The 23,001-nt window shown below is 42.2% G+C and overlaps 1 protein-coding gene across 1 annotated transcript in view; it reads left to right on the top strand.

Moving 5' to 3' along the window:
- The window catches only part of zranb3 (zinc finger, RAN-binding domain containing 3), a 314,618-nt gene that overhangs the window by 147,436 nt on the left and 144,181 nt on the right, over window positions 1–23,001 (top strand). The window contains exons 10-13 of the mRNA XM_055166955.1: window positions 207–326; window positions 5,229–5,408; window positions 9,746–9,919; window positions 12,988–13,405. Coding sequence (XP_055022930.1) covers window positions 207–326; window positions 5,229–5,408; window positions 9,746–9,919; window positions 12,988–13,405 — 892 coding nt within the window. The remainder of the gene's footprint in view (window positions 1–206; window positions 327–5,228; window positions 5,409–9,745; window positions 9,920–12,987; window positions 13,406–23,001) is intronic.

Here is a 23,001-nt window from a genome sequence, read left to right as displayed (position 1 = left end):
AATGTGTGCATTGTGTCGCCATGGTAACATTAGAGATTAGAGATTTCATAATATCTTCCTCTGCTCGAAGCTTTTGGGCCTTCTTCAAAACATGTCCGTTCAAGTCCATACAAAAAAACATTATATTACACTTTGAAGCATTTCCACACCTGAGAAATGGTGCTATCATTTTTGTACTTTTTTTTTTTTTTTTTTTACGTTTTCAGGCTGGGTATATCCGAATAGACGGAAGTGTCCCATCTTCAGAGAGAATTCAACTTGTGCACAAATTTCAGAGCGATCCAGCAACAAGAGTGGCCATCCTCAGTATCCAAGCAGCAGGACAGGTACGCACGGGCTGGTGAAGGATCAGAAACTGTGAGACCGTTATCATCTTCTGAACGGTAAAACGTCCTAAAATGTTCTATGAAAGATGACGCCCATGAATAAACACTGCATTATAATGTGAAGTTTATTTGTTTATTTATCAGGGACAATGCACATACAAACACTGAGCTACACAAAGAGGTCATATGTTTGTTGCAAAGTTTTAAAGAATGTAAAGGATTTGTAGAATGACCTGTGTGTCCTCAAATCAAATATAGCTTTTACTGATAATAAATCTCATGCTGATTTATTCTTAATTACAAAACACATTGGACATGATGCAGGCCAAGCTGATTATGTTATGTATATGTTATGTATGTTGGTGTTTCTCAAGATAATTATCCAATCAGAAAGCAGAATGAGCCTCACGTGACTCTCTCATTTGGGTTATTAATTAATTAGTTAATCATTGCATTTATATAACGCCTTTCAAGATACTCAAAGCGCTTTACAGTTGGGTCTGGTCAAGCAGTAACGGAGGGAAACAGGGGCAGATTTTTTACATTCAAATGTCTCTTATTCAGAAACTAGAGGGACTATTGAAATAAGTAAAGTATCAGAATGTAGGAAAGAGTTACACTCCAACAGGGTCAAGTTAAACCTGTGAGATTCTTTCAAGTTGTTGACAAAAAATTTAAAAACTCATGTCGGTAACGGAGGGAATGAAATATGCAGCACTTTTTGGGCAATAAATCTAAACAGTGATAACTCTTGGTTCTCACTTACATATCCTTAACAAACTGGTTTGAATATTTGCTTCATATAGTTTTCTACCATATGGTACAAGATTAGGTTGAAAAACCTCTTACTGTTTGAGTAATGAGATTTTTTATTAAGAAAGTTCATGGTAACGGAGGGAAAAGTAACGGAGGGAAAATTGTACAAGTAAGTAGAAGGTGCAGGATTTAGCATAATTTGTCAGCTTTTTTCTTCCGAATACTTTAATAATAGGAAACTATTTCTATAAAATATGTCAGTCCTTCCAAGCAAATTTTTATCATTTTAAATACTTAAAAAAAAAAATCATGTACCTTCATCAACAGTTCAAAGATGGAATAACACAAGATATGATGAAATACATCCATTTATTTACATGATTTGCAGGTCTGTGAAATTTGGGAAATATTTTTTGTTCCATGTTTCATACATGGTCTGTTTAAAACATATGTAACATTAGAACCAAAAATGATACAGAAAAAAGGTCAACAGTTTCATAAACTAGAGTACATATGTATCTGTTGAATACATTTTTATATCAGATGCATTAACTTGAATTTTTGGCCTTGCTGTTTACTTCTGCTTGACCAGGCCCAGTTCATTATTCATTCATTCAACACTCAGTGGTGCTGTGACACTACTGTAGCCACAAGTGCTGCCAATCTGCGCCATCGCCCCCTCTGACCACCACCATCACTCACACACACACCACTTTTATACTAGGCGATGTGGGTGAAGTGTCTTGCCTAAGGACACAACTACATTTTTTTGACTGGCTTTTCCCAGTGGTCTCCCATCCAAGTACTAACCAGGACCGGCCTTGTTTAGTTTCTGAGATCGGGGTACGGCCAGTTTCAATGCTGTAATCCAGTTGGTCTAAACCTAAAAGGACTCTCTCTGATCTGAATCTTCACTACCTAAACCCCACAGCATTGATCTTAACATGGAATTCGATTAAATGAGTACTGTATTTTCCGGGCTATTAGACGCGCTCTTTAGTCTCTAACCGCATCAAAAAACAGCCGCGCGCCTCGCAATCCAGAGCGCCCTATACACGAATTCCACTCGGGTGTCCCAGTACGACTTCAGTAAACTACAAAGCCGCACCACCCGCAGCGCACGTAAACACACATGGAGCAGACAGCGACCGTACAGCGAAAAACACCCACAGACACACTCATCACTCCACGAGGACGAGGAATGGAAAGGAGGAACGAACCGAAAAAGCGAGTCCAAGGTGCCTCTCTGAGCCACAACTGAACAACCGAGTCACTGCGAACACGCCGACAATCCGTTGGTCCCAGACAGCACCCTCCCTACACGCCACAACTGAACAAAGCCCAGAGTCACCGTGAACGACACAAACAAACAAAGTCCCACTGACTCATCCAACTGTTGTGTTTCGTTTAACGTCTGGTGTGGTTTATTTGTGAAAAAAGATCGAAAATAGACCATTCTATGACAGTGCGCCTTATAATCCAGAGCGCCTAATAGTGCGGAAAATACGGTACTTATTTTGATTTATTGGCTTACATTTTGGACTTTTTTTTTGGTTGATTCGTTTTGGATTTTGAAAAAAGGAGTGGGAAGAAGAAAACTTATTTATTTTGACTTATTGGCTCATATTTTGGACTTATTTTGACCTCAAGAGCTCCTTATACAAAATATCAATCCTGGGCCAAGACACATTTCGCTCAAATACGTGAGAAAACATCAGGTACATGGCATTAAACTTTACCCCAGAGCGCCTAATAGTCCATAAAATACAGTATACCAAATAACAGTATTTCGGTAAATGTTAAATGTTCTCATTTTTATACAGCGCTTTTCCATCTTCAGTGCACTCAAAGCGCTTTACATCAAGGAGTCACTCACCCATTCATGCACACATTTATACACTAATGTATGCAGACGCTGGTTGTGAAGTGTCTTGGCCAAGGACACAACAACAGCACTCATCTGTAGGAACTTCGTGATTCTGTCGGGACAAGGATTTGAACCACTAACCTTCGGATCAGTGGACAAATACTCGATCAACTGAGCTACTCTGACTAGGGCTGAGTATCATTAAGAAGTTGCCGATACGATACATACCTCGATACATAGGCCACGATACGATACATATCTCCATACAGTGCACTTTCGATTCGATATGATATATTTCAAATCGATTCGATACAGTTCAATAAAAATAAAGGTTAAATCATGGCTGTGATACTAAAAGTCTTTGTTAAACCACTTCTTGTACAAAGTTCATATGAAACACAAACATTTTAATTAGGGGTGTCAAATGATCGCGTTAATTGCGATTCATTAATTACAGTCATATTTAGCACGTTATGTTTTTTAATCGCGTTAATCTCATTTTTAATCTCTAACTTTAGTGTTTCTGTATGTGAGTTTCTTTATTATAAAACCTGTTTTTATGTGTTGTTGGGACAACAACACACACACACACAAAAACACATTTATAATTTTTTTTATTTCGGTAATTCCACTCATTGCCGGAAACCCACACAAAACGCGCGCAGTAAGAGCGACGTAAACGTCATGTTAAAGTTGGTGGCGTCAGTCGCACAATGGACGAGGTCGAAGAGCCAGTAGAACAGAGGCAGCAGTGCACAGGTAAAAACACATTCGTGTCTTGGAAATTATTCTCCCAACGTGAAATATAAAAGAAAATAAAAAATATAATATCGCCTGAAAACAACCTGCATAGACTCATGATGTCTGCACTACTGTCCTATAGTGACCTGCCACATGAGGGGACACGCACACAAACACACACAAACACACACAAACACACACAAACAAACACACAAACACACACAAACAAACACAAACACACACAAACAAACACACACCTTCATCATCGTCATCAACCTGAGAACGCGCGGACCATGTTTCCTTCCGTAGTTACTGCGCGGACACCGACGTGCTCCCGTGAGCCGCGTGTGGATCGTGTTTTCTCGTGTACGCTGCGTAAACCGCGCTTCCTCCTGTGAGCCTCTAAACCAGAACTAACACCAAGACTAAAACCAGGACTAAACCAGGTCTAAACCAGGACTAAACCAGGACTAAACCAGGACTAAACCAGGTCTAAACCAGGACTAAAACCAGAACTAAACCAGAACTAAACCAGAACTAAAACCAGGTCTAAACCAGGTCTAAACCAGACTAAACCAGGACTAAACCAGAACTAAAAACCAGAACTAAAACCAGAACTAAAACCAGGTCTAAACCAGGACTAAACCAGGACTAACACCAGGACTAACACCAGGACTAAACCAGGTCTAAACCAGGACTAAAACCAGTGATCTCGTATATAAAACATTTCTCTATCAATAATATTTTTAAATGGTTAAGGAAAGACTGGACTTTTTATTGTCTTTAAGTCGACAAAAGTTATTATGTTCAGATTTCCTCGTCTTTGCTACTTTACAACAAACAGTTTCTTATTCATGGAGACTTGGGCTCAACAGCCAAATTGGAGAGATTTGTTAAACAATAAATGACTTTATAAAGTCACTTTTTTAAATCTATATCAGTCTTTTGATCTGCCACAATAATGTAATAATTAATGTAAATGAAAATACCTCAAATTGAAGGCTTTTCTCAGCAATTTTTAGGTGAGATTAAAATGAGATTAATTAGATTAATTAATTACAGATCATAATTAATTAATCTCTCAATTTTTTTAATCGCATGACAGCACTAATTTTAATCCTCAAAACGGTGTCAAAATGTCAAATGTGTCGCATAAATGAGTTTCCTTTTCACTCCACACGCAACAAAACTGTAGCACTGTAACAAAATAATTTAGTAAACCATGTAAAAAATACTCTTGGTGATATATCGATACAGTAGCCCACGATATCGATACTGTATCATCACATTAAACGATACGATATAGCGATATTCTGATATTTTTGCACACCCCTAACTCTGACCCAATCAAAAGCGCCAAAAATGTGCTAAAACATGATGGTTGAGGTTCAAGTAGGACACAACAGCCTCACAACCCTTATGTTTGTTGTTTTTATTTTATATTATTATAGATGACAACTCAATATCAAAGTTGCCTCCGTTTAATCATGTCTCCCACCTCTTTCTGTCTTTAACCCCACCCTGTCTGTCCTCTTCAGGGTCTGACCTTCACGGCGGCGTCCCACGTGGTCTTCGCCGAGCTCTACTGGAACCCGGGTCACATGAAGCAGGCGGAGGACCGGGCGCACCGCATCGGCCAGACCTGCTCCGTCAACGTCCACTACCTGATCGCCAAGGGAACGTTCGACACCGTGATGTGGGGCATGCTCAACAGGAAGGTCAGGGAGGTTTAAGAAAGGGGCGCTGTGGCACTTTTCTGGGTGGAGGGTTTGCCATTTGGTTGTTTCCGTGGCGATGTAAATGCTGAATATGAAGGTCAGCGCAAACAGATGAGAGCGGTTTAAAGACACGCTGTAATTTTCCTGATGGACGGATTATTTTTTTTATGATGCGGACAGAGACTTTGAATTAAAAAAAAAAGATATGACTGAGTTTTTGCCACTTGCTTGTCTCCGTGGAGATTTTAAGGCTCCACATGAAGGTCAGAGAAAACTGGATAGAAGAGTTTAAATGAATGTGCACTATGTCACTTTTTCTGATGGAGTCCAGCGCCGGCTCGTCTCCATGGAGATGGTTTTGCCTTTCCTGGACTGTCCCACAAGATAAACCTTTTTGTCTTGGATATATTCTGATAAATTAGTTTAGCTTATACTTCTACCTTGCATTAAAGGTTGTATGGAGGATTTTTTTTTTAGTTTCAAATTGTCAATGAAAGTTTAAAATACCATTACAGAGATGCAGCAGCCTTGGAATTATGATGACCAAAAAAAAAAAGAATGAAAATCTATCAACTGTGGACGTGTTGCGGCCAGATAAACATCAGTCAGTAGAAAACGAGGCTGCCTCATTTTCTATTGGCTGTCAGGTCGTCAATCAAACTCCCTACGTTTCTAGTGTAACTGACTCGTCGGGATGCAGGGATCACGTGGTTTATGCAGCGGTTCTTAGAGGCTTTTTCAAACTGTAGCTTCCTCACATTTCTCACAAAATTTGTCGCGACGGCGGAGGAGGATCCACGACCAGTTCGCCGCAAAAGAAAGTCGGTTTTTGAGGTCGCTGAAAGACGAAGAGAAGGGGAAAAGGAGCGAAGACAAACCGAGGTGATTCTCAGAGATTCCTTCCAGTGATTGCGCGAATGAAGCGGACGAAGGGTCTAAAAACTGACGCGTCGGTCGATAAATTATTTCTAGACAGGTCATTTCAACAGTAATTCTGAACGGGCACTGGCTGTAAAAAAAAAACGTGATTTCTAGAGTAAAGAGGCGGGAGGAGATGTTTCTACTGAGGGAGCTGTGGAGGATGAAGGTGGTGTCACGCATGCACAACATTTGTAAAAGAACTGTCGCTGTATTTCTCTTCCCTTAAAAAAATCCTCTATACAACCTTTAATTTAGTTTCTGTAAACGTGGCAGTTCAAATTCCAGCTCGTGCATTCTTTCATTGCTTCTTTGGGCAAGGCACTTCACTTTGCCTGCACGATTCTACGGAAATAGATGCTTAAAACCAAACTTTGGAACATTCTCTATTGCGGGGGTCATCAAACTAAGACCCTTGGGCAGACTTCAGCCTTCCACGCCGCTTTGACCAGCCCCCCAGCCCCTCTGCCCCCCACCGCTTGAGCTGGCCCTATTTGGCAATCCTCAAAAGTCATGGCCTATTAATTTTTATGGCCTATTACTTTTTGGCAAATGATAACACGTCTGCATCTTGTATTTAGTTGTTTGTTTTTTTCAATTAAAAAAAGATATTTATATGAAGTATTTATATTTAAATAATTATATGACGTATTTACATTTGCCATCGAATTTGCGCTTGAATTTTTGTTACGTGACAAGTTCGAGATCTAACAGTGACGTCAACGCATGCCCAGAGTTCTGTAGTGCAGTTAAGGACAGTAAAATGGCGAGTGTTTAAAGTGCGAAAAGTTGGCTGCGTTCAGACTGCAGCCTGAAGTGACCCAAATCCGATGTTTTGGCTTCTATGTGACCTGTATCTGATCTTTTAATGACAGTCTGAACGACACAGATCCGATTTTTTCAAATGCGACCCAGGCCACTTGGATATGTGCTCCTGAAACCGATACATATCTGATCTTTTCACATGCGACTTCAGTGTGAATGGTCCAAAGCGCATTCATTCCACCTACACTTATCAACAAGCCACAAACGTCACTATTCTGCGCTGAAGTAGGCGAAAATTGTTAATGAACTCCGTGTCACTGAAGTGAAGCACATCACCACTCACCACTCTTGGCTACGTCTCCACATCCACACGTTCCTTTCAACGGACGTCGCTGCCGCTGCCCCACAAAACACCACGGCCAAAAACCTCGTCCTTCTCCTTCTCAATTCCCTCCTTAAAACAAGTAAGTTGTTCATGTTCTGGCTCCGGTACGAGAGGAACTTTAAAATCTCCAGGTGCTCAATGCTGCGTCCATGTTTGGACAACTTCCGTAAACACAGAGCACGCTCGCTGCGGTTGACGCCATCGTGTCTCCAGTGCACATGCGGGACACTTTTGGGCCTTTTACTGTTCACACAGCAGATCGAATACAAGTCGCATTTAATTGGAAATGTGAATGACCTCTCAAAAACATCGGATTTCACAAAAAAATCGGAATTGAGCGTTAAGCCCTGCAGTCTGAACGTAGCCGTTGAGAGAGAGAGTGTTGAGTTTTCAAAGAACATTGGACAACCGATTATTTTTTTGTTCAGTGTAAGGACCGTGCAGTTTGTCTGATATGTAAAGAAAGTGTGGCGGTTTTCCAAGAATATAATCTGCGTTGTCACTACGAAACCCGCCACAAAACGTACAGCAACTTGTGAGGGCAGATGAGAGATGTTAGGATTCGGCGGATGAAAGGCGTTCTGGCCGCTCAACATCTTGTATTCTGTCGCTGGCTGACCTGACCCCGGCCCCTCATCACAATCAGGAGCGATAATGTGGCCCACAGAGAAAAAAAAGCTCAGTGACCCCTGCTCTACGGAGATAGATTACGCCATACTGTGTAATATTCTTGATACTTTGCAGTTCTACCTGTTTGCCTATGACCGAATGTTCAGCAGTTACCATGGAGACACAACACACACATTCGCAAACACAAATACAAAATGGATTTAAACAGACGGCACATTTTCAGGAACCTGTGATTCATGAAACAAAACAACCCCCGGTCTGTTTGTGATGAGAAAACAAAACTATAACATAGATCAGAAAATATCGTAATACTGGCCCTTTAAAGGTCCTTTATGTAACTTTTCTGACCATCTGCTCGTCACCATGAAGATGTTATCCATGGGTTTCAGCTTCCTGTTCTAAGATTTGTTTGAAAAGTCAAGAAAAAATACAACATGGATTTAAACGGCGCATTTCCAGAAGCCTGTGATTCATACGAGCGTTCATGGTCATATTTAGTAGACCTTCAACAAAAAAGTGAGAGTGACTAACTGGAAAACTGTTGGCAAATGCTCGCTCGCTTGTGACTGTAGTTTTATGTGTGAGCGACCGAAACAAACCTGTTTTAGTTCAAGATAAGTCAGTTCTTTCTGGTCAGATTGTGTTAAAACAGAGCCCAGATTAAAGGGACAGTCCAGAGTTTTGGACATGAGATGTGATTTCTTCGTGAGCCAGAGTGTTGGAGACGTGTGGAGACACTTTTTAAAATATTCCATCCAGTCTTTGTATTTGCAGAGGTCGCTGGTGCTAGGCTAGTGCATGTCTATGGCCATAGTTAGCCTGCCACTAAAAACAGTCTTACCCACTCCACAAAACACCCGAAGCAAATCTATTATTACGCCAGACTGTTGATGAAAATGTCTGTGTGGATAGAATAATGTTTGAAATGAAACTAACCTTGCATCGCATGAATCGCCGCATGTAGAGGGACTATTTTCTCATATATCAATCCGCCGCTGCTGAGCTTTCTATCAGGAAGTACAACACGCTGCTGCTGCTCAGACATAAATCCATCAAATGCAAGCTTGTTTTTTACTTCTAAAATTATTCTATCGACACATACATTTACATCAACAGTCTGGTGTAATAATAGATTTACTTTGGACTGTTTTTAGTGGCAGGCTAACTATGGCCATAGACATGCACTAGCCTAGCAGCAGCGACCTCTGCAAATACATGGACTGGATGGAATATTTTAAAAAGCGTCTCCGCACGTGTCCAACACTCTGGCTCACTAGGAAATTAGGCCCTATGTCCAAACTTCCAGACTGTCCCTTTAAATTTTAACTCGAGTAACCGCTTCAGACAGAGCAGTGCCTACAGTTAGCAGACGTTGACGACATCCGCTGCAAATATCAACAGCCAAAACAAAAGCTAGAACTAAATTTCCATGGAGACAAACCTCGGGGCCAAATAATAACTTTGTTCTTTATTTTAAAAGTTACCCTCAGATACGACAAGGATGAGACTAAAATATAAAAAAATAAATAAATAAAACGTATGAGCTCGTGTCTCTTTTGTCCGGGCCCGATCGATAACGTTGATGTATGGTCGTGTAGCCGTGTTGAAACATCAGTGCTTCTTGTGCCTGTGCCTGTAGGAGACCGTGACTGGCAGCACTCTGAACGGGAGGAAGGAGTATTTAAACGCACACGAAGGCGACAAGGACAAATGGGACTTCCTGAACTTCGCCAGCGCCTGGACCCCGAGCGAGATGGTGCTGCCCCCCGGGGGAGACTCCAAGAATGTCAGCGAGGATGTGTTTTTCACTCATGTAAGTTTGATCGACTGCTACTGTCAAGAAAGAAGGAAAAATATATATATATGAAGGGGGGAAGGAGGAGGGGGAAGGGTGAAAAATGTCCCAGTCACTATTGTGCAGTTGAGTTGTGGGTTGCCATGTATTGTGAAAGAGACAAATGCTTTTCTATGGGAGTTTATTTTTATGGACCTTTTCGCTGGAAGTGACGCGTTCAAATAATATGCTAGGGACACAATGGAAAATGGATATAGATGGTGGTTTTCCATTCGTATTTTCCATTTTACGAGCAACAGAATCTATTCGGAATCTGTCATTAAAGGTCCTGTATTATGCAAAGTTGACTTTTTGGAGGTTTAAGTCGTGTTAGAATGGTGTTAACTCGTCAGAACTTATCTGGAGCTGTGTTTTGTTTCATTCACACATGTTTGAGGAAATCTTTATTATTAGTCTGTCTACATCTCCAAATTTATATGATGACGGTGTGGTTTTTTTTGGAAGGTTCAATGCGTGTCCTAAAAAGAAGCACAGGAGATGGAGAATCCGAGAGAACAGGCCACTTTATTTCAGCATTTCCATTGAGAGATTCAAGTTGAATACCAAGTACAACTGCCACCCCGGAACGACGTCTCTGACCAACTCGAAATCAGGGGTAGCTTTATACTACATCTTGACAAAACATTAACTTGTTGATTTAGCATATACAGCAAGAAAATGAACAATACTGCTGAGCCAGTGCACCTTATCATGGGTGGGAACATGCCACGGGGTCCACATATGTCAGTTTTTCTGCTTCGTGGCATCTCAAAGTCCAGAAAAACATGTTCTTTATGGCACTCAAAGTACAGAAAAAACATGTTCTATAGACCTATAGATAGTCATACGTGTTTTCCACCCTGTTGTCATTCCAAAGTCCATAATATTAGGTGAATTAGCATGACCAACACATAATATTTCGCAGAACGGTTTGAACAGAAGATGCAAAAGTGGCGTTGCATCGTCACTTTTTATTCTGCGTTTAGACAAATGTTTTCGGGGAGGAAATCTGCGTGCATACGGTGACGCAAAAGTGTGTGGAATTGGATTGTGTATGCACGCCAGGTTTCTGTGTACTGTATGTATGTGATGTAAACATGTACGTGACGTGAGCAGATCTGAGTTTTGCTTCTTGGGCAGTGTAGACGGAAACGCTAGGGCAGAGCGTATTCAACTTTTCCACTCTGGAGGGTGGTTTCAGATTTTTGCGTTTTTAAGCCCCAAAAACACTGTCACCGTATAAACGAAAGGCACTTCAGATAAAATATTTTGTTGTTTTTACCCGCAAAGGTTCTCGTGTAAACAGGCCCCAAGTTAACAACTATCTTTTATCTTTAGTTCAGTACAGATTGTAAATTCCAGAGTTGGAATCATCCAGATGATTCTAGTGAAGGTGCATGGAGTTTAAAAACACAGTGGAGCACTTCATGTATTGCCACATGACATCACAAGGTGTTTTCTAATATGCAGGATTTGTGTGTTAAACATGTGTGAATGAAACAAAACACAACTCCAGGTCTGTTGAGGTGTGATGAGGAAACAACATTATAACATAGATCAGAAAATAGAGTAATATGTGCCCTTTAAAGGTCCACTGTGTAACTTTTCTGGCCATCTGCTTGCCACCATGAAGACGGCAGCCTGGGGTTTCAGCCATGGATCTATTAAAATAACTGGATAGTGATTCCTACTTTGTATTTGAGTCTGGTCCCTACCCTGAAGCGCTCCAAAAGGACAATTCTGCACAATTTCTGTATATCCAAGTAGCACTCCTGCCCCCGAAGTTTTGCAGAACTGGACAGGCTGTTGCTGCTTGTAGCTCCAGGTGACATCAGTGGTCACTCGCTGGAACTTCAATGAAAAAATCGCGACGTAATCACAAACTGCTCGTGTTCGTCTGAGAGGGCACCTGCAGTTTTCAAAAATGTCGGACTATGTGACGATTTTTTTTCTCAGCTCAAAATCCTTCACTTGTCTTAAAAAACGCTTTATGATCATTCGCTCTGGCTCCGCTCTAGCTCCTCTCGCTCTGATTGGTCAAAGCGATCACATGCTACACGAGCCAGCGCTTCGTACGTGCATTCCCCATGTGCCCGCGGGAAAAAAAAACACTACTGCACACGCTCAATCGACCCTTTGACTTGAATGGATTCTGTGGCACCATTTTGTGGACGACTGACGATTCAAAGGATCATTTTGTTTTCAATTTGTTCATTCCTAACTTTTCATCATTTCTGAATCCATAGCTTTGTCACTGTATTGACTTAAACTTATCTATCTTGCATTTATTTAACTACACAATACCTTGAAAAACATTTATTACATTCTTTGCATGTGTTCGTAAACCTGGTGGTATCATTGGAACAGTTTACAGGTCAGATCTGTGGAGAGGTAACCCCGCCCACAGTAAGAATACACGTTTATGAAGGTATTTTTAAGCAAAATAAACACTTGTAACTGAATACGGGCACACAAAGCAATAACATCTCCACGGAGACGAGCAGGCGGCGCATAGATAAAAAAAAATAAACATGACAATAAAAACGACATTTGAATTTGAGATTTGAAACGGCGTTAGAGAAATCGCCCGTTCTCCCACACGTTCGGAAATGACAAATACTTTTCTTTATTGCAACCAAAATGTAGATTAGATCGTGTGGATCTGAACAAAGCTAAACCTGATCCGAGTATGTGAATTATTGCGAAATTGAAAAGTGGATTCTGGTAGCCATGGTAACGTGAACCAGTCATTATTTCACAGCGGGTTCTTCCTTCCCATTTCATACGTATAATTCGAAGGTTTTGTGTCAGGCTCAGCTTTGAAGTTGCACTGTGGAACTTTCTGGTTGAGGGTCCGTCTTGTGCTGCTGTTTGTTTCTATGGAGATAATGTCTGGGATGTTCCACAGTGTGACTTTAAACAGCTCTACCATACATTTATTCAATTACAGGTGGTTTTATAGCTCAAAAATACCTAGAAAAACGAGTATTTCATCAAATCGAAAGCCAAAAAACGTGACGCTTTTTTGCATTTTTTTCATTTCACAGTTTGAGAAAAATAAACAACACGACATCCGAACCTTCTTCTCGCCAAACGCCGGCAACGAAAAGAAAAGAAAGCGCCTCGAAAACGAGTCTACGCCCCAATCCGACGAAACATCTCCTGTCGTCGAAGCGAATTTCGACTTAGAGGAAAGCGTCTCAACACCAGAAGATGATTTTACTCCGCAGCAGAAGAGGATGAAGACTCCCCAAGCTACTCCGAGCCCCCTGTCTCGATTCGGGGCGAAAAGGAGAGCGACTATCGGAGGAACCGGCGCTAGAAATCCTAAAATGTCCATCCTGGCTCCTCGCAGATTGACAGCGAGTGGGAGTTTGGGAAAAACGTGGAATTGTCAAGCTTGTACTTACTGCAATAGTGGACTGCTGCCGTACTGTGAGATGTGTGAAGCTCCGAGGCCCACAGGTAAGAATACACTCTCTATTCTCATTTTATAACTTATACTTGTATATATGTGCTTTATTTTATTATTTTATTTTAGTAGAATAGTTTTTATCTAAGAATTCACTGTGCTTGTTTTGAGAAAATCACTACAATTTGACTGAAATCTAATTATTAAATAAACTAAACTAAACAAAAAAAAATCACTCTACCTACTAGGGGCGTGCAAAAATACTGAAATATTGATCTATCGTATCGTTTAATGTGATGATACAGTATCGATATCATGTGCTGCTGTATCGATATATCGCCAAGAGTATTTTTTGGTATATTTTATTAATTATTTTGTCACAGCGCTACAGTTTTGTTGCTTGTTTAGAGAAAGAAAAGTTGTTTATGTGACACACTTTGCGGTGCTTTTGCAGTAGTTTAACAAAGACTTGTAGAATCACAGTCTTGATTTAGACATTGTTTTTATTGAACCGCATCGAATCAATTTGAAATATATCGTATCGAATCAAAAGTGCACTGTATCAAGATATGTATCATATAATGGCCTATGTATTGAGGTACGTATCCTATCGTGGCCGATGTATCGTATCGTGGCCTATGTATCGATCGTATCGTGGCCTATGTATCGTAGTGTGGCCTATGTATCGAGATAAGTATCGTATCGTGGCCTATGTATCGTATCGTGGCCTATGTATCGTATCGTGGCCTGTTTATTGAGGTATGTATCCTATCGTGGCCTATGTATCGTATCGTGGCCTATGTATCGTATCGTGGCCTATGTATCGTATCGTGGCCTATGTATCGTATCGTGGCCTATGTATCGTATCGTATCGTATCGGGCCTATGTATCGTATCGTGGCCTATGTATCGTATCGTGGCCTATGTATCGTATCGTGGCCTATGTATCGTATCGTGGCCTATGTATCGTAGTGTGGCCTATGTATCGAGATAAGTATCGTATCGTGGCCTATGTATCGTATCGTGGCCTATGTATCGTATCGTGGCCTGTTTATTGAGGTATGTATCCTATCGTGGCCTATGTATCGTAGTGTGGCCTATGTATAGTATCGTGGCCTATGTATAGTATCGTGGCCTATGTATAGTATCGTGGCCTATGTATAGTATCGTGGCCTATGTATAGTATCGTGGCCTATGTATCGTGGCCTATGTATAGTATCGTGGCCTATGTATAGTATCGTGGCCTATGTATCGTATCGTGGCCTATGTATCGTATTGTGGCCTATGTATCGTATCGTGGCCTGTGTATCGTATCGTGGCCTATGTATCGTAGTGTGGCCTATGTATCGAGATAAGTATCGTATCATGGCCTATGTATTGTAGTGTGGCCTATGTATCGTATCGTGGCCTATGTATCGTATCGTGGCCTATGTATCGTAGTGTGGCCTATGTATCGAGATAAGTATCGTATCATGGCCTATGTATCGTATCGTGGCCTATGTATCGTATCGTGGCCTGTTTATTGAGGTATGTATCCTATCGTGGCCTATGTATCGTAGTGTGGCCTATGTATAGTATCGTGGCCTATGTATCGTATCGTGGCCTATGTATCGTATCATGGCCTATGTATCGTATCGTGGCCTATGTATAGTATCGTGGCCTATGTATAGTATCGTGGCCTATGTATCGTATATGTGGCCTATGTATCGTATCGTGGCCTATGTATCGTATCGTGGCCTATGTATCGTATCGTGGCCTGTGTATCGTATCGTGGCCTATGTATCGTAGTGTGGCCTATGTATCGAGATAAGTATTGTATCGTGGCCTATGTATCGTAGTGTGGCCTATGTATCAAGATAAGTATCGTATCGTGGCCTATGTATTGTATCGTGCCCTATGTATCATAGTGTGGCCTATGTATCGTAGTGTGGCCTATGTATCGAGATAAGTATCGTATCGTGGCCTATGTATCATATCGTGGCCTATGTATCGTAGTGTGGCCTATGTATCGTATCGTGGCCTATGTATCGTATCGTGGCCTATGTATCGTAGTGTGGCCTATGTATCGAGATAAGTATCGTATCGTGGCCTATGTATCGTATCATGGCCTATGTATCGTAGTGTGGCCTATGTATCGTATCGTGGCCTATGTATCGTATCGTGGCCTATGTATCGTAGTGTGGCCTATGTATCGAGATAAGTATCGTATCGTGGCCTATGTATCGAGATAAGTATCGTATCGTGGCCTATGTATCGTGTCCTATGTATCGTATCGTGGCCTATGTATCGTATCGTGGCCTATGTATCGTATCGTGGCCTATGTATCGTATCGTGGCCTATGTATCGAGATAAGTATCGTATCGGCTTATACTTCTTAATGATACCCCGCCCTAGTAGAGATATTGATTGATGTAGAAGTCATTGCTTTACCTAAAATATTCCAAAATACGGCACTGAACTTTTCGATCTCCATGGAAACGAGCCGGAGACGCCACCAGGCCAGTTCACAGGTGAGATCTGCGGAGAGGGCGACCCCACTCACAGTCAGAATACAGGTTTCTCGAGCGCCCGTCATCGAACAAACGCGTCTCACGTGAAGTTTGACGCCGCACCGTGACCCGGAAAGTTCCGCAGTGCGCCTTTAAGCTGCCCCAGTTTCACCTGCGCCCCGTTCGTACGTAACCGACATAAACACGTCTTTATTCTCTCACTCCGTCGTCTTTTTCCTTGGCCTTTCTTTTCTCCTGCCGTGGATGCGAGCGCGTGCTGTGTGTCGACATCGTACTTCAGAGCAGATTCAAGCAGATGGAGTGGGCTGAAGGAGAGAGAGAGAGAGAGAGACGGAGAGACGGAGAGACGGAGAGATGGAGAGATGGAGAGACGGAGGAGGAGGAGGAGGGAGAAGAGCTACAGTCTATAACAGCAATTCACTGCCCCCACTTTTCTCTAGGTTATGTCTGTGTCTCTGTGCTTCTGTCGCTCTCCGTCTCTCCGTCCTTCTCTCTTCTCTCTCTCTCTCTCTTTCTTTTTTCATTCTGTCCTTTTTCGCTCTCTTTTTTCCTCTGTCTGCCGTCATCCTTTCTCTCTTCTCTCTATCTACCAATTCTCTCTCTCCTCTCTTTCTCTCTCCCTGTCTCCTTTTTTGTCTACTTTCTCTTCTCCTTTTTACTCTCCTCCTTTCTTTCTTTTTCCCTTCCTCTTTTAATACCTCCTTTCTCTCTTCTCTCTCTCTCTCTTTCTTTTTCATTCTGTCCTTTTTCGCTCTCTTTTTTTCTTTATCCTCCTTTATCTCTTTCCTCTTTTCTCTACTCCCACTCTCTTTCCCTCTTTTCTCTATCTATTTCTCGCTCCTCTTTCTCTCCCTCTCTCTCTCTCTCTTCTTCTTTGTCTCCCTCTTTTCGCTCTCTTTTTTTCTCTGTCTGCCGTCATCCTTTCTCTCTTCTCTCTATCTACCAATTCTCTCTCTCCTCTCTTTCTCTCTCCCTGTCTCCTTTCTGTCTACTTTCTCTTCTCCTTTTACTCTCCTCCTTTCTTTCTTTTTCCCTTCCTCTTTTAATATCTCCTTTCTCTCTTCTCTCTCTCTCTCTTTCTTTTTTCATTCTGTCCTTTTTCTCTCTTTTTTCTTTATCCTCCTTTATCTCTTTCTCTCTTTTCTCTATCTATTTCTCGCTCCTCTTTCTCTCCCTCTCTCTCTCTCTCTTCTTCTTTGTCTCCCTCTTTTCGCTCTCTTTTTTTCTTTGTCTGCCGTCATCTTTTCTCTCTTCTCTCTATCTACCAATTCTCTCTCTCTCTCTTTCTTTTTTCATTCCGTCCTTTTTCGCTCTCTTTTTTTCTTTATCCTCCTTTATCTCTTTCCTCTTTTCTCTACTCCCACTCTCTTTCTCTCTTTCTCCTATCTATTTCTCTCCCTCTCTCTCTCTTCTTCTTCTTTGTCTCCCTCTTTTCGCTCTCTTTTTTCTCTGTCTGCCGTCATCCTTTCTCTCTTCTCTCTATCTACCAATTCTCTCTCTCCTCTCTTTCTCCCTCCCTGTCTCCTTTCTGTCTACTTTTCTCTCTCCTTTTTACTCTCCTCCTTTCTTTCTTTTTCCCTTCCTCTTTTAATATCTCCTTTCTCTCTTCTCTCTCTTTCTTTTTTTCATTCTGTCCTTTTTCGCTCTCTTTTTTTCTTTATCCTCCTTTATCTCTTTCTCTTTTCTCTCTCCCACTCTCTTTCTCTTTTCTCTATCTATTTCTCGCTCCTCTTTCTCTCCCTCCTCTCTCTCTCTTCTTCTTTGTCTCCCTCTTTTCGCTCTCTTTTTTCCTCTGTCTGCCGTCATCCTTTCTCTCTTCTCTCTATCTACCAATTCTCTCTCTCCCTCCCTTCCTATGTCCTTTTGTCTACTTTCTCTTCTCCTTTTACTCTCCTCCTTTCTTTCTTTTCCCTTCCTCTTTTAATATCTTCTTTCTCTCTTCTCTCTCTCTCTCTTTCTTTTTTCATTCCGTCCTTTTTCGCTCTCTTTTTTTCTCTATCCTCCTTTTCTCTTTCTCTCTTTTCTCTATCTATTTTCTCGCTCCTCTTTCTCTCCTCTCTCTCTCTCTTTCTTCTTTGTCTCCCTCTTTTCGCTCTCTTTTTTTCTTCTGTCTGCCGTCATCCTTTCTCTCTTCTCTCTATCTACCAATTCTCTTCTCTCCTCTCTTTCTCTCTCCCTATCTCCTTTCTGTCTACTTTTTTCTCCTCTACCCCCTACTCTCTCTCTCTCCTTCTCTTATCCCTCCATCTTTTCTTCTTTTCTCTTTCTCTCTCTCCTTTCTTTTGCCGTAGCTTCCTCTCTCTTTTCTCTCTGTATTTCTGCCTCCCTCTCCCAACTCTCCATCCATCAGTCCTCTCTTCTCTTTCTTTCTCTCTCCCTCCATCCATCCATCCATCCATATCTCCTTTCTGTCTTCTTTCTCTCTCTCTCCTCCTTTTACTCTCTTCCAGCCCTACTCTCTCTCTCCTTCTATTATCTCTCCTTCTTCTGTCTTTTTCTCTCCCTTTTCTTTTACCATAGCTTTCTCTCTTTCTTTTTTCTCTCTTTCTGCCTCCCTCTCTCCTCTCCATCTATCAATTCTCTCTCTCCTCTCTTTCTCTCTCCCTCTATCCCTATCTCCTTTCCGTCTTCTTTCTTTTCTCTTTTACTTTCCTCTCCCCCTACTCTCTCTCTCCTTCTATTATCCCTCCATCGTTTCTTCTTTTCTCTTCTTTTGTCTTTTTCTGTCTCCTTTCTTTTCCCATAGCTTCCTCTCTCTTTTCTCTCTTTCTTTCTGCCTCTCTCTCTCTTCTCTATTGATCAAGTCTCTCTCCTCTCTTTCTCTTTCTCTCGATCCCGCTCTTCTCTTTTACTTTCCTCTACCCCCTACTCTCTCTCTCCTTCTATTATCCCTCCATCGTTTCGTCTTTTCTCTTCTTCTGTCTCTTTCTCTCTTCTTTCTCTTGCCATAGCTTCCCCTCTCTTTTTTCTTTTTCTTTCTGCCTTCCTCTCTCCTCTCTCTCTCCTCTCTTTCTCTCTCACTCCATCCTGCTCTTATTTGTCTTCTTTCTCTTCTCTCTCTCCTCCGTTTACTCTCTCTCTACCCCCTACTCTCTCTCTCTCTCTCTCTCTCCTTCTATTATCCCTCCATCGTTTCTTCTTTTCTCTTCTTCTGCCTTTTTCTCTCCCCTTTCTTTTGCCATAGTTTCCTCTCTTTCTCTTTTCTCTTTCTTTCTGCATCCCTCTCTCCTCTCCATCTAGCAATTCTCTCTCTCCTCTCTTTCTCTCTCCCTCCATCCCTCTCTCCTTTCTCTCTCCTCCTTTTATTCTCTTCCACTCCCTACTCTCTCTCTCTCTCCTTCTATTATCCCTCCATCTTTTCTTCTTTTCTCTTCTTCTGTCTTTCTCTCTCCCCTTTCTTTTGCCATAGCTTCCTTTCTCTCTCTCTTTTCTCTGTCTTTCCTGCCTCCCTCTCTACTTCTCTCCACCCCCCGTCCCTCCATCTCTTTCTCTTTTCCTCCCTCCTTCCTTCCTTCTTTCTCTCCCTTCTCTCCTCACCGCCTCCCTCACCCGCCCTCTCCTCCCTTCTATCTCTCTTTCTTTCTCTTCGTTCGTCGGTTTGTTTGTTTTTTTTCTCTCTGCATCTCCTTCCCTCTCTCGCCTTCTCTTCTCTCTTCCCTCCGTCTTTCTCTTTCTTTCTGTTCCCTCTCTCTTTCTCTTACCGACGGTGCGGATGACAAGGACACAGAATAATTCGCACCTGTCACGCAGCGAGGAGACGAGGAGACGAGGAGCTAGGAGACGAGGAGCCAGGAGGAGTGGGGAAGGGAGGGAATCTCGGCGTCGACTTTTGAGGCTCGCGTTCGGCACGAAAGTTGGTGAAAAGTTGAGCTGCCGGAGCTGATTTTTGACAGTCTGTGATTGGACCTGGCAACCCAAAACCTGAGTGTGTTTGGGAGAGAGAGAGAGAGAGAGAGAAGAGGGGAGGAAAAGGAGAGAGGGATGGAGAGACGGGGGGTAGAGAGAGAGGAGGGGGGGGTAGATAGAAAGAGAAGGGAGAGAGGAAGAGAAGAGGGGTAGAAAAGGAGAATGAGATGGAGAGAGAGGGGGTAGAAAGAGAGAGAGGGAGAGACAGGAGGGGGTAGATGGAGAACGAAGGGGTAGATAGAGAGAGAGGAGGGGGTAGAAAAGGAGAAAGAGATGGAGAGAGAGGGGGTAGAGAGAGAGAGAGAGAGAGAGAGAGAGGAAGGAAGGGTAGATGGAGAAGAGGGAGATGGAGAGAGAGAAAGAGAGAAAGGGATGGAGAGAGAGGAGGGAGAGAGAGAGAGAGAGAGAAAGGGAGAGAGATGGAGAGAGAGAGAGGAGAGAGAGGAGGGGGAGAAAAGGAGAAAGAGATGGGGAGAGAGAGAGAGAGAGAGAGAGAGAGAAGGATGGAGAGAGGGGGGTAGACAGAGAGAGAAAGAGACAGGAAGGGGGGTAGATGGGGAAAGAGGGGGTGGATAGAGAGAGAGATGGGGGTAGAAAATAGAAAGAGATGGAGAGAGAGGGGGGAGAGAGAGAGAGAGAGAGGGATGGAGAGAGGGGGTAGATAGAGAGACACAGGAAGGGGGGTAGATGGAGAAAGAGGAGATAGATAGAGAGAGAAAAGGGGGGTGGAAAAGGAAAAAGGGGATGAGAGCGAGGGGGTAGATGGAGAGAGAGAAAGAGATGGAGAGAGAGGAGGTAGAGAGAGAGAAAGGGATGGAGAGAAGGGTAGAGAGAGAGAAAGAGAGAAAGGGATAGAGAGAGAGGAGAGGGAGAGAGAGGAGAGACAGAGAGAGGGAAAGGATGGAGAACGAGGGGGAAGATAGAGAGAGAGGAGGGGGGAGAGGAAGAGAGGGTAGAAAAGAAAGGGGTAGAGAGAGAGTGTAGAAAGAGAGAGAGGAGAGGGGGTTGGAGAAAAGGAGAAAGGGAGAGGGAGAGGGTAGATAGAAAGAGAGAAGGGAGAGAGAGAAGGAAGAAAAAGAGGAGTAGATAAGAGAAAGAGATGGAGAGAGAGACAGGAAGTGGGGTAGATAGAGTGAGAGGAGGGGGATAGAAAAGAAGAAAGGAATGGGGAGAGAGGCTGTAGATAGAAAGAGAAAAGGGAGAGAGAGGGAGAGGAAGGGGGGATGGAAAGGAGAAAGAGGTGGAAAGAGAGGGTAGATGGATAGAGAAAGAGGGGTAGAAAAGGAGAAAGGGAAGGAGAATGGAGAGAGAAAGATGGATAGAGATAAAGAGAGAGAGAAAAAGGGTGGGTAGAAACAGAGAAAGAGATGACGGGAGAGGGGGTAGATAGAGAAAAAAGGGAATGAGAGAGGTTGAGAGGAAGAGGGGGTAGAAAAGGAGAAAGAGATAAAGGGAGAAGGGGTAGATAGAAGAGAGAGGGAAGGAGAGATAAAGATTGGGAAGGTACAGAGTGAAGGTAGAGAAGAAAGAAAAACAGAAAGCAAAAGCATAAGAGAGAAAGGCAGAAAAAAAAGAAAGAAATAGAGAGAGAGAGGAAGCTACGAAAACAGAAGGGGGAGAGAAAAATACAGAAGAAAAGGAAGAGAGTACAGAATAAAGAAAAAATGAATAATAGAGGAATAGAGAGTGAAAGACAGAGGGAGAGTGGGGGTAAAGAGAATTAAAAGAGAGGAGATATGGATGGAGAAAGGGAGAGAGAAAGAAAAGAAAGAAAAAAGAGTCCATCAAAATGTCTATAAAGGAGAGAAAACTGGAGCGAAATCTTGAAAATAAATGCCAAAAAAATACTTAAATATTTGGGAATTTTCATGAGGATTTTTTTGTCACTTGTGTCACCAAAACTTTCTCTCCTCAAATCTGATTTTTATAAAGATTGTTGTGTGTAGATTTTTTTTTTTTTTTTTTCGTAACAATGGAAACTGGTTCTTTAAAGACGTGTGTGTGTGTGTGTGTGTGTGTGTGTGTGAGAAAGAAGGGAGCGTCAAATGTCTCATATTAAAGTTTGGTGGAAAATTTGTCAAAATATTTCGAATATTAAGGATTTTTGGTTATTTCGGTGTCACAAAACTTCTCCAAATTTGGTTTTCCAGCAGATTTTATACGTGGAATTAGAATTTTTGACACTTTCGACTGCTTGCTCGTCGTTTTCTTCAGAATTGTCACGTGATTTTGCGGTGACGTTTGTCTCTTATGGACATCGGAACATCCCACAGTTCGCAAACTCTCCGTTGTAAGAAAATGATTTGACAGAACCGACGTTGTAACAGATGAACGAGACAAACGGGAAGAAGACAAACAAATTCACGACGCTCTGAGGCAATGCCAGAACACAAAAATGGGCGATAAACAAAGGAAAACAACAAGGTGAGAGAGAAAGAAAAACAAAACAGAAAAAATAGCACAGACATGGCGACATTACCGTACATCAGGGGCGTGACAAAAAAACTGCAGAGGGCGACAAGAAAACACAACACAATATCAAACCGTACGGAAAACTCAGGCAACTACTCGTCCACCCAAAAGACAAAATAGAACCAGAGCAAAAGTATAATATCATAGTTTCATTTCTCTCCAGCGACTAGGTCAGGAATCAAATAGGCAAGTTTATTTACAGCACAATTCGTACACAAAGTAATTCAAAGTGCTTTACAGAATAAGAAATACATTAAAATCATAATAAAAACAAATCAAAGCATAAATAATCATGAAGATTAAAATTAAAAAAGAGAGACATAAATTGGAGAGAAGAGTGCGAATGAAAAACCTTTCAGTTATTTGCACAGTTAAACAGAAATGTTTAGAGTCTGGATTTAAACAGCGTCACAGAAGAGTCTGTCTCACATGTTCAGACTGTTCCAGGTTTTAGCTGCATGAACCTGAAACTCTGACTCCCCTTGTTTAGTCGTGACTCTGGGCACCAGCAGGAGGCCGGTCCCTGAGGTCCTCAGAGTGTGAGATGGTTCATATGACACTAACATGTCACAGATGGACTTTGGTGCTCGACCATGGAGACACTTGTACAAGCAGAGCTGCTTTAAAGTCTCTGAGCCACAGGAGCCAGAGCAGAGACCTGAGACCAGGACTTATGTGCTCGTACTTCCTAGTTCGAGTCAGGACCCGAGCTGCAGTGTTCTGGATGTTCTGGATGTTCTGGATGTTCTGGATGTTCTGGAT

Source organism: Boleophthalmus pectinirostris, unplaced genomic scaffold (assembly GCF_026225935.1).
Source record: "Boleophthalmus pectinirostris isolate CB_2022bp ecotype Guang Dong unplaced genomic scaffold, ASM2622593v1 HiC_scaffold_11, whole genome shotgun sequence".
NCBI classification, from domain to species: domain Eukaryota; kingdom Metazoa; phylum Chordata; class Actinopteri; order Gobiiformes; family Gobiidae; genus Boleophthalmus; species Boleophthalmus pectinirostris.
The sequence above is the reverse complement of the archived record's forward strand: the minus strand, read 5'-3'. Positions and strand labels throughout refer to the sequence as shown.